The 12,188-nt window shown below is 43.6% G+C and overlaps 1 protein-coding gene across 16 annotated transcripts in view; it reads left to right on the top strand.

The window, feature by feature from the left end:
- Window positions 1–12,188, top strand: part of ANGEL1 (angel homolog 1) — a 75,774-nt gene that overhangs the window by 51,451 nt on the left and 12,135 nt on the right. For 13 of the 16 annotated variants that reach the window (XM_028851711.2, XM_015144224.3, XM_077941548.1 and 10 more), the window contains 6 exons: window positions 1,899–2,474; window positions 3,401–3,627; window positions 4,044–4,113; window positions 4,699–5,132; window positions 7,605–7,731; window positions 8,032–8,142. In XM_028851711.2, coding sequence (XP_028707544.2) covers window positions 1,899–2,474; window positions 3,401–3,627; window positions 4,044–4,113; window positions 4,699–5,132; window positions 7,605–7,731; window positions 8,032–8,142 — 1,545 coding nt within the window. Of the gene's footprint in view, window positions 1–1,285; window positions 1,460–1,898; window positions 2,475–3,400; window positions 3,628–4,043; window positions 4,114–4,698; window positions 5,133–7,022; window positions 7,144–7,604; window positions 7,732–8,031; window positions 8,143–12,188 lie in introns of those variants that run through there. The other 3 variants (XR_013396470.1, XR_013396469.1, XM_015144226.3) reach the window with 3 other exon arrangements.

Here is a 12,188-nt window from a genome sequence, read left to right as displayed (position 1 = left end):
AGGGATCTCAGAGGAGGGCCCCTCCCCACCTACACATTACAGTAGTCCCACTTATATTTACTTGGCATATTTGGTTTCCAAATAAGATTTTTAAAAAACAGAAGCATTCTGCTGCTGAAAATCCACCACCACCACTGCCAAAAGACATCTGCCAAAATCGAAAGCCTCTAACTTCGTGCATATGAATCAAAGAACCTCTGCCATCTGGTACACGCAGAGGATGTTTCAAGGGGCAGATAATTAGCAAGTCCTTGAGACTAAAGCTCAATGACCTAGTCCTTAGGTTTAGAGCAGGGTTTCTCAATCTCAGCACTGTTGATGTTTTGGGCCGGATCATGTGTTGTGGGTCCGTCCTGTGAATTGTTGGAAGTTCAGCAGCGTCTCTGTCCTCTAACCACTAGATGCCAGTGGCACTGCTGCAGTTGTGACAACCACGGTGTCTATAAACATTGCTAAATGTCTTCTGACGGCAAAATCACCGTGGTTAAAAACCATTGTTTAGAAGGACATAAATATACATAGGCTCCAAACAACATATTTGAACAGTCTTTCAATATTTGAGCCACTTTTAAGTTTTCTTGCCTTAAAAAAAAATTGCCAGTAAAATGAGTCTAGTGATTGAGGGCCAGCATTGTACATGTCACTTGTCCTGTGCTGTAAATAAATGGCTGAGTGTGTGAGTGTGGGAGTTGTTTGCTCTCACCAAAATGCTATGCTCAGAGTTTTCTTAGAGTTTTTCCCATGTTCTTTCTTGCCTGTTGGTTGTGATTTGTGGCTGCAGTAGCAAAGAGATGTCAGCTGTCTCTTACTGTCAATTGTTGGCACCTTGTAATTTATAGCCTCTGATGTGTTGTGGAATGGGAAAGCAGATAATGAAGTTTGTGAAGATTTTATTACAATAAGTAGCTTTAAGAAGAGGCTTAAGGGCCTTTGCTGAGATGTAAATTGTATAGATTTTTGAGACTCTACTTTAGGACTTTTTCTTTTGGAGTACATTCATAGATCAGGGAATTTATACAACTAGAAAAGCTCTTAGAGATTATCTAGTTCAAACTTTGCTTGTCTCTATTTTTTTAAATTAAATTTTTTTTTCCAATTTTTTTTCAAATTTTTTTTTTTTTTTTGAAATGAGGTCTCACTTTGTCTCCCAGGCTGGAGTGCAGAAGGGCAGTCATAGTTCACTGCAGCCTCGACCTGGGCTCAAGCAGTCCTCTCATTTCAGCCTCCCAAGTAGCTAGGACCACGTGCATATGCCACCATACTTGGCTAATTTTTAATTTTTTGTAGAGATGAAGTTTCGTTATGTTGCCCAGGCTGGTCTGTAACTCCTGGCCTCAAGCGATCCTGCTGCCTCTGCCTCAGCCTCTGCCTCCCAAAATGCTGGGAGCCACCACGCCTGGCCTCTTGTTCCCATTTTACAGTCAAGAGTAACTCCATCTGACTAGGGGCATTGTTCAAGGTCAGTTTTATTAATTTTGCGGCTAGATCATAACCCACAGTTCTGATTCACAGTCAAGTACTGGTTCTAATGTAATGTGGTTCTTAGAACCAAAGAGTTTGTTAATAGTTTTAACTAAGTCATGTAAAAGGAGTGTGGTTATATGTGCCCATCTGTGTTCTAGATTATGTGAGAGAGTTGTTCTTTCATGCACTGAATATTTATCAGATCCCTGCCTTATAAATTAGTCACCACTTGTAAAGAACAGTGCCTGGCACATAGTGAATACTTTGCCCTGATTATGATGATGATGTTCAGGCATTAAGGTGGGCAGGCTTGGTGATGGTACGATGAGCAAGGTGGATATGGGTCTTGCTTTTATTGGGCTTATGTTTTAGCTGGGAGAAGAGTGTGGATTGGATGACAGTCTTATAACCTGGTATTTTGGCTTTCCTCCTAGATGCTTTCTTTACATGTCGAAAAAATGTCCTTCTGGCAAAGAGCTCATCCTCCCAGGTAGAAGGTGACTTTGCCATGGCCCCTCGGGGCCCTGAGCAGGAGGAATGTGAGGGCCTGCTGCAGCAGTGGCGAGAAGAAGGGTCGAGCCAGGTACTCTCAACTGCAAGTGAGGGGCCCCTTGTAGATAAAGGACTAGCCCAGAGCAGCCTGGCACTTCTGATGGATAATCCTGGAGAAGAGAATGCTGCTTCAGAGGACAAGTGGTCCAGCAGGCAGCTGAGTGACCTTCGGGCAGCAGAGAACCTGGATGAGCCTTTCCCTGAGATGCTAGGAGAGGAACCACTGCCGGAGGTGGAGGGCCCTATGTGGGCAGCTATCCCCATGCAGACGGACCCCCAGTATGCAGACTGTGCTGTCCTCCCAGTGGGTGCCCTGGCCACAGAGCAGTGGGAAGAGGACCCGGCGGTGTTGGCCTGGAGCATAGCACCTGAGCCTGTGCCCCAGGAAGAGGCTCCCATCTGGCCCTTTGAGGGCATGGGGCAGTTGCAGCCTCCCCCAATGGAAATACCATATCATGGTGAGTCTGACAACTGACTGAGTGAGCCAAGGGAGCAGGGTGTCTCAGGTGTGGGCAGAGCCATTGCTAAAGAGAAGATTCTATGGTAGGGAGCTCTGCCACTGCATTCTATTTTTCTAAGAATCTTGGCGTGTAAGATCTAGAGGGGCCTTACAGATCATCTCATCCAGCCCCATGGTTTTAAAGGTGAAATAATCACAGTGCAAAGAGGTAGCAGAACATGCCTAAAGTCATAAAGCCAGGTAGGGGAAGAACTGAAAGCATACTCTAGTTCTGATTCTCCACAATATCATTTCTCTGGTGGTAACCCTAGGGCTTTCTGAGGGTAGGGATGGAGAGGTCTCAGGGCCTCTATTCTCTGTCTCAGTCACAATCACCTCAGTTTTATTTGTGTTGTATATTCAGAGTCCATTAAAATTTGAAGAAAGGCATCAATAGATTTGAAATCCACTATGCTGCCACATGCCATAGGGGAGATGGGGACACACTGTGGTTTCTAGTCCTACAGACTCTTCCAGGTTTAGGGATCAGAAAACACCTAGGGCTGCAGTTAACTCTAGAAATGTCTTTAACCTCAGGTGACTGTTAAGCATACTCATCTGAGTGATTCTCCAGAGATATATGGATTTATCAAAAATGAGAGATTGTCAGCTTGCATATATGGAGCATCTATTAGATGCTAGGTACTGGTGATGTAGTGGTAAGCAGGCCAAGATCTCTGGTTTTGTGGAGCTAACCATGTCATCTGAAGAATGTCCATAGAGTGCTGCTCAATTACCCACAGAGAGGGATGGGTGACAGGGCAGATGGTAAAAGGAACTTCAGGCATAATATTACTGAGTCAGGAGTAATGGTGCCTGAGGAGATGGTGGTGCCTCTGCATTACTTGTACTTGCCATGGAATACTTCTCCCAATCCCTTTTCAGAAATTTTGTGGCGAGAATGGGAGGATTTCTCCACCCAGCCAGATGCTCAGGGCCTGAAGCCAGGAGATGGCCCTCAGTTCCAGTTCACTCTGATGTCTTATAACATCCTGGCTCAGGACCTGATGCAGCAGAGCTCAGAGCTCTATCTACATTGCCATCCGGACATCCTCAATTGGAACTATCGCTTCATGAACCTCATGCAGGAATTCCAGCACTGGGACCCCGATGTGAGTGAGGGGGGAGTTGCCATCTTGCATTGTTGCTGGACCTGGGCTGTTTCCCAGTGCTCTTAGAAGATGAGTTCAACCCCATAGTTGTTCAAATGATTGGAGTCCTATCTAGGGTTAGAGTTTGCCTGCCTGGTGTCAGTGAGTTGTTGGCAGATGCTGAGAAGAATCTCCCTAGGTGTGCACTTTCCAGCACCTTTATGCAGGAAGGGAGGCTTGAGGGATTCAAGGAGCAGGAAAATCCAGTGCACATGTCTAATCTCTTCAGCTTAGGTCTGGGCCTGTTCTTGCTGTTGGTGACTGGGAAGTTTCACTGTGACCCAGCAGCTTCCTACCTGGCCTCAGGACCTGCTCCTAGAGGGTGGGGGTCACATTCCAGCACTCCAGAGTGATTGGGTTTCTTGTCAATTTCCCAGATCCTGTGTCTCCAGGAAGTCCAGGAAGATCATTACTGGGAGCAGCTGGAACCCTCTCTGCGAATGATGGGTAATGCAGCTGCCTGGGATGCTTGCCAGCTTTTCTTTCTACAGCCTTGCCTACTCTCCTGAAGACCCCATCCTTCCCTTTTGTCTTGGTAAACCCTCAGTTGCACCTGTGAGCTAGCTTCTTCCATGTGTGCCTGAGAAAGTAGAATTCTGCAGTTTTAAAGCAATTCTGACATACATTGCTATTTGATCCTTGAAGTAACCAATGTGGTGAGACTGTTATTATTCCCATTTTACAGATGAGAAAACTGAATTTCTGAAAATTCGTGTGACTTCCTCAGAATCACAAAGCTACAAAGCTAGTAGATGTGGAGCTAGGAATCCAGCTTGTCTGACTCTAGATTCTGGGCTCTTTTCTATCATGTTACATTGCTTCATACCCTTCCCTCCTTGCCCTTCCAGCCCCTCAGTCACCTAGTTACAACTGTAAGGGGGAACCTGCTGAACCAAGGAAGTGGCAAAGGCTTCTTTACTGAGTAGCAGGAACAATGCCTCAGGGGCACACACTGGGACTGCTGGTGCTGGTTGGAAGGGATTCAGGCTTTAAGGACTCTGACCCATCTCCTTGGTGGGGTTTTCCTTGCAGGCTTTACCTGTTTCTACAAGAGGAGGACCGGGTGTAAAACCGATGGCTGTGCTGTTTGCTACAAGCCCACCAGATTCCGCCTGCTTTGTGCCAGCCCTGTGGAGTACTTCCGGCCTGGCTTGGAGCTACTTAATCGGGATAATGTGGGCTTAGTGTTGCTACTGCAACCACTTGTCCCAGAAGGCCTGGGGCAAGTCTCGGTGGCCCCGCTGTGTGTGGCAAATACCCATATCCTTTACAACCCACGCCGGGGTGATGTCAAGCTGGCCCAGATGGCCATTCTCCTGGCAGAAGTGGACAAGGTGGCCAGATTGTCAGATGGCAGCCACTGCCCCATCATCTTGTGCGGGGACCTAAATTCTGTCCCTGATTCACCTCTCTACAACTTCATCAGGGATGGAGAGCTCCAGTACCATGGGATGCCAGCCTGGAAGGTGAAATGGGAGAGGCCACAGTGGGGGTGGGAACATGGTCTAGAGAGAGATTCAGCTGTGAGCATCAGTGCTGCTTCTGTGGCAGGGACCTCAGTACACCTGCTCTGGCCTGTTCCTCCTTTTTCTTGTTATGTTGAATAGCTTGTACCCAAGCCTGGAAGTTAAGAATTCTTGAGTACTTTGGCATGTTGGGATTTTTTTCAGTTTTTATCATTAATATTTTTAATTCACAAGTAGTACGTGACTATGTACTTGGAGGAACTTAAGCATTATACAGTAAGGCACAGGCCTGTTTTATTACCCACATTCCCTTTCTATTCTCTTAGAGTCACATAATGACCGTTCTAAGTTTGGTGGTAGTCTTTTAGCTTGTTTTCTTTGCATTTACAGTGGTATCTATGTTCCTATGATATTGTAATCGGTGTTTACATTTGTTAAGCACTTAACTCTGTGCCATGTGCTATTTTGAGCACTTTATACTCATTAACTCATTAGTTTTCACAATTTCCATCATGGCTTTCATTTTATAAATGAGGAAACTAAAGCCCAGAAAAGTGAAGTAATTTGCCATAGGTTATGTGGGTAGTTAGTGGTGGAGCCAGGATTTGTAACCAGGTGGTCTGGCTGCAGAGCTCTTACCCTCAAATACTGTGCTGTGATTGCTTATAACAGCCAATATGTAATCTGCCATGTGTGTTTTATAAACATGATACACTACTATATGTTTCATTTGTAGCTTGTTTTTTTCCACTCAGCAATTTGCATATGGATCTCATTCCTTCTAACTGTTGAGTGTTGATGACAGACACCTCATAGTTTTATCAGCTTGTGCTGATTTCTTTATGTCACTTAATCTCCTTGTTCCTCTATTTTGCCCCTGCTGTTTCAATTTATTGACTAACTTTTGGCAAGGCACGATGGTGGAAGGACACAAAATGATTGAATTACTGTTGCGCACATGGGATTTTATGTAAATGAGCCAGATGTGTGCAGAGAAAGGCATGATCTTGCCCTAAAGGAGCTGTAATCAAGGAGCTCAGGGAACGAGGAAAAGAACTGACTGCCTGCCACATGACAGGCACTGTTAGGCATAGTGAATGAGAGCACTTGCTTTGAAGCCAGACAGTCCTGAATTCAGATCCCTGCTCTGCCACCTTGAGCAAATTACTTAACTTTCTTAAACCCAATTTGCCTCGTCTATACAATGGGGGATATAATGGGACCTGCCTCAGAGGTGTTTTTTTGGGTGAATTAAATAAAATAATGCGTGTAAAGTGTTTTCCAGTATCTGGTTCAAAGTCAGTAACTGGTAGTGATATTAAGATTCTTAACTGTACATGGTATTATTATCCCATTTTATTTTATTTATTTATATTTTGAGACAGAGTCTCGCTCTGTTGCCCAGGCTGGAGTGCAATGGCATGATCTTGGCTCACTGCAACCTCCGCCTCCTGGGTTCATGTGATTCTCCTGCCTCAGCCTCCTGAGTAGCTGGGATTACAGGAGTGTGCCACCATGCTTGGCTAATTTTTGTATTTTTAGTAGAGACGGGGTTTTACCATGTTGGCCAGGCTGGTCTTGAACTCCTGAACTCAGGTGATCCACCTACCTTGGCCTCCTGAAGTGCTGGGATTACAGGCATGAGCCACTGCTTCTGGCCTATCCCGTTTTATAGTAGGAGATATTGAACCCAAGAGAGTTAGCTAACTTGCCCAAAGTCACACAGCTATTAAGTGGCCATTGAATTGCAGATCTGTTTTACTTCAGATGACATATTGAAAATTTATGCCCTTATAGGGCTGGGGGATTCTGTCTATCACTACTCTATCCCCAGCACTTAGCTAGTGTCTTTTGGCTTTCAAATATTTGTTGTTGTTAAATGGCATAAAGGGACTTGCTACACACGTTGGAGATGTGCAGATGACTGATGTTGCCGAATGTTTCCCCTACTACGTTTTGTCCGTTCCCAGGCTGCTCATTGGCTTTGACCGAGGATGGTGACGTAGATACGGTAAAGTGCTTTGGTGCTTTCCCATTTGGTTTGACCCTGTGGTTTCCCAGTAATAGGTTCAGGATATTAGACCTTGATCCAGAAGATCCAAAGATGAGGATAAACCTTTAACCATTGCAACTTAAAGCCCCTGAGAGTTGATATTCCCTGTGGAGGAGAATTGTATTGATTTTTTGGAGGTAAAATTTAGAGAACCACATGTTCATACTATTCAATTCCCCTTGATTCAGTCTCTTATCCTCCTCCTGTTTCATGGACATTTCAGTGTTGCCAGTGAAAAAGTAATGGTTTTAATTTGGTCCTTATTTTTAACCTGCCCCTGAGACTTACATGCTTGCTTATACCATGTATGTAGTGTGTGATTGTGTGTGTTTGTATTTGTCCACATGTCCCAAAACATGGGCTGTTATTTCCTTTTTCTATCTTGGTTTCCTTATTCCCACCCTGCTCTTTCCTTGCAGGTATCTGGACAGGAAGACTTCTCTCATCAGCTTTACCAGAGGAAGCTGCAGGCCCCCCTGTGGCCCAGCTCCCTGGGCATCACTGATTGCTGTCAGTATGTCTCCTCCTGTCACCCCAAGAGATCAGGTGAGCACACGTCACATTCTTGGTTGGCTGTGTCTTCGTGTCCATTTTGGGAGAAAGCTGGTGTCTCAATGACAAGAAAAAGTGTAATCCCTCATTTCTCTTAGCATATTCTTCTGTTTTCTCACTGTCCTCCCAATGGCCATCCAATAAAATGGACAACTTTAAATCACAGCCATTGGAAAATCTCCTTGTCTTCTGAATCCTTCCTCTGTGGATCTATGCTGGAAGTTGCTTGGTACTAAGGAGGTCTCAGCATGTTGCTTCATCTTCTTTCACTATATGGCTTTTCCTGGTTTACAGAGAGACGCAAGTATGGTCGAGACTTCCTGCTACGTTTCCGCTTCTGCGGCATCGCTTGTCAGCGACCAGTAGGATTGGTCCTCATGGAAGGGGTGACAGATACTAAGCCAGGTAATGGAAACTAATCCCAGTTTCTTGGTCTTCTTTCTTCTTCACTCCTGATGTTTGTCAGTTATGTGGTTTCCTGCTCTTTTCTAAGTGTAGTTCTTAGAGATTAGCTTCTGGTAATACGTATACTTGGAAGCTCAGTTGAGTTCAGTGGCCATTGCATGGATGTGCAGTGTGATAAGAGCACCAGACCAGGAATCAAGACACCTGAGTTCTAACTAGCTTTGAGAGCTTGGGTAAGCCACTTAACCTTTTTAGACTTAAGTTGTTAATGACTAGCATGTGTACAGCATATATAGGGGAGAAGTTATACACGATGGGGCTTTGAAAATCATAAGGTGACAGTGGTTCTGGTTTTAATAAAAGTTGATCCTACTGAGAAATTTCAGATTGAATGTAGCAGCGTATACTTGACATTCTCCCCTTCTTGTCTCTGAAACCACTTCAAAGCAACAAGGAGAATGGAAAAAAGAAATGTAAACTCCATTGTAGACAAAACTGGGAGATTTGAAGATACCTGACACCAAGAACCACAACACAGAAGGAATGCCTGCAAGAAGCACTGGAGATCGTGCAGGGGTGCTAGAGAAAGTATAGAGAGACTTATCTGGGGGATATGTGGATCTCAGAAAGAACTAGCTGAGTACTTTTTTCCATCTGGAGCATAAAACCGAAATCCCTTTTTTTTTTCCAACAAGAATAGAAAGCACAGGTCACGATAGGAGAGTCTCTGGACCAATTTTGATCATATGAGGCAGTGGAGGAAGGACTGATCAAGGATCAAGCCATATTTCCGTTAAGCAATCTGGTCAAGTGGTAGAGAGGGTAGATAAGATACTTGTAGAGCTGCGTATCTCTTTTGGCTTGGGAGAGAAAGATTAAAAGGATGCCTACATAACCCTGTGTCAAAAAGAAAATTCCTGTTACTTGAAATACCCAGTCCTTCCCTTATATAAACTTTGCACAAATAACTGGTGGAGAAAAACCTCAACTAATTCAAAGCTGGGTTGTCAAAAAGGAAGAGCATGGAATCTGTACTAAAATACTACAAGAAAAAAGGAACAGAAAAACAAAAGGCAGATAAAGAATGTTTAACTTCAAAGATAAAAATAATTGCCATGGAGCTTATAGAAATTATGATGACTTTCTCATGAATAAAGAAATTGTCTTTATTTTAATTTAATTTAATTTTTTTTTTTTTTATGACGGAGTCTCACTCTGTCACCAGGCTGGAGTGCAGTGGCACCATCTTGACTCACTGCAACCTCCGCCTCCTGGGTTCAAGTAATTCTCTTGCTTCAGCCTCCGGAGTAGCTGGGATTACAGGCGCACGCTGCCATGCCTGTCTATTTTTTTTTTTTTATTGTAGTAGAGATGGGGGGGTTTCACCATGTTGCCCAGGCTGGTCTCGAACTCCTGACCTCAGGCAGTCTGCCTGCCTTGGCCTCCCAAAGTGCTAGGATTACAGGCGTGAGCCACTGCGCCCGGTCAAGAAATTGTCTTTATGAAAGAAAGAGCACAAAAATAACTGCCTATAAAGTAAGTTCAGGCATGTGGCAAAACATCAGAAGATGCAATGTAAGCTGCAGAGCTCAGAAAAGAAGTGGAATAAAACATAAAAATATTACAAAAAATAAAGACAAAATTGTATGCAGCACAAGTAGGAATAGATACTGTTGAAAACAAGGTAAGAGACAGGCCCGGAAATCCAAACAAAACAAACAAAATGAGAAGTAAAAGGTTAGAAAGGATTAGAGAGAAAATGACAGTAGTGAAAGATAAAGGAGATTTAACTTATACATAATTGGAGTTCCCAAAGAAGAAAGCCTATAATATAATAACACAGAAAAAATATTTAAAGATAATTATTCAAGAAAGATTTTTCCAAAGTGAAAAGATGTGAATTTTCAGATTGAGAAGACATGTGTCCCAGTAAAAAATGATACAGGAGCCAGGCACCCTGGCACACACCTATAATCTCAGCATTTTGGGAGACCAAGACAGAAGGATTGCTTGAGCCCAGGAGTTTGAGACCAGCCTGGGCAACAAAGTGAGATACCGTCTCTACAAAAAATCAAAAAATTAGCCAGGCATGGTGACGCGTGCCTGTGGTCCTGGCTACACAGGAAGCTGAGGCAAGAGGATTGCTTGAGCCCAGGAGGTCAAGGCTGCAGTGAGCCATGTCCGTATCACCGCACTCCAGCTTGGGTGACAGTGAGACTAAAGATGTAGGAGAATTAATACTAAGACATTCTAGTGAGGTTCTTGGAAGTCAAAGATGAAAGAGTCTTTTGGGCAAAAAAAAAAAAAAAAGATGTAGGAGAATTAATACTAAGACATTCTAGTGAGGTTCCTAGAAGTCAAAGATGAAAGAGTCTTTTGGGCAGTTAAAAGATTGAGCTACTTTGAAGTCTAGCAGTAATGAGGTTGACCTCAGACCATTTTTTTTTCTTTTTCTTTTTTTTTTTTTTTTGAGACAGAGTCTTGCTTTGTCATCCAGACTGGAGTGCAGAGGTGCTATCTTGGCTCGCTGCAACCTCTGCCTCCTGGGTTCGAGTAATTCTCCTGCCTCAGCCTCCCCAATAGCTGGGACTCTGGGCATGCACCACCATGCATGGCTAATTTTTTTGTATTTTTAGTAGAGATGGGGTTTCACCATGTTGGCCAGGCTGGTCTCAAACACCTGACCTCAGGTGATCTGCCCACCTCAGCCTCCCAAAGTGCTAGGATTACAGATGTGAGCCAGCGCACCCGGAAGACTTCAGACTTCTTAATATTGACATCCAACTCCAGAAGACAGTGGATTAAGGTTTCTAGGAAAGAAGATATAGTTCAAGAATATTATACTCAACTAACAACCTTTCTTCAAGAAACTACTAGAGGAGTAGCTGAAGGCAACCAAGCAATGGCTGGGAAAACTATAGTAAAAGGACTGCTGATTAACACTGAATTTATTTTTTTCTTGCAAGAGTTTAATTTGAATTGGCGTTTTTCACAGAGCAACAAACATGTCTGTGGCCCAGTTTATTTTTAATTGCAAAGTGAAAGTATTATTACAGCTCTGTCAATAGCAATAGTAATAACAATGATGGCCACCCTGTATTGAGTGAACCAGCAGGTACAGGAACTGGGATAAGTAAATTCTGTGTCAGTCAGGTTCAGGCAGAGGAGCTCAGTGGTTTAGGATTACAAAAACAGTAACAGGATCTCACTTAGATAATTTCATATTAAGAATAGGTTATTTAAATCAGTGATGTACTTGAATGAAACATAAAATAAATAGTAACAAAATTAAACCAAGAACCTTTAAAATATATACTGACAACCACTTTGTAGGTAGAAAAGACTCATTCTATAGGGGCAAAATAGCCAGTTCCCCAAAGGTGCAAAATAGCAGTAGTATTTTGAAAATTGAGATTAGATTTGGGTAAACACACTCATTCTCCACATACTCTGAATGTACCCTTCTGTTTGTTCAATGCTCCTACCCAGGGCTGAACAGGCTCTTGATGAATCTCTTTTAAAGACTCTAAATCTAAATTTTTTTTTTTCATGACAGAGTCTCACTGTTTCACCCAGGCTGGAGTGCAGTGGTACAGTCGCGGCTCACTGTGTAGCCTTGATCTCCTAGGCTCGAGTGATCCTCCCACCTCAGCCTTCCGAGTAGCTGGGACTATAGGCACATGATACCATGCCAAGCTAATTTTTGTAATTTTTGTAGACATGGGGTTTCACCATGTTGCCAAGTCTGGTCCCGAACTCTTGAGCTCAAGCCTTCCTCCCGACTCGACCTCTCAAAGTGCTAGGATTATAGGAGTGAGCCACCATGCCCAGCCAACTATCTTTATTTTAAAAGGGCCATGAATGGAGTACAAGGAGATCTTAGTGTGTGAGTTCATTTTTTCTAGAGGCTCTGTTTAGATATGCTAACAATATTTCCAGTTCAATACCAGAATCATCCAACCCAACCGTGCATTTCAAAACATGACAACTTAACTGTGACACTAGCTTGAATGGGGAGCCTTGGAGTACAAAGAAAGATTCAGTGC

The sequence above is a fragment of the Macaca mulatta genome, chromosome 7, assembly GCF_049350105.2.
Source record: "Macaca mulatta isolate MMU2019108-1 chromosome 7, T2T-MMU8v2.0, whole genome shotgun sequence".
Lineage (NCBI taxonomy): Eukaryota > Metazoa > Chordata > Mammalia > Primates > Cercopithecidae > Macaca > Macaca mulatta.
The sequence above is the reverse complement of the archived record's forward strand: the minus strand, read 5'-3'. Positions and strand labels throughout refer to the sequence as shown.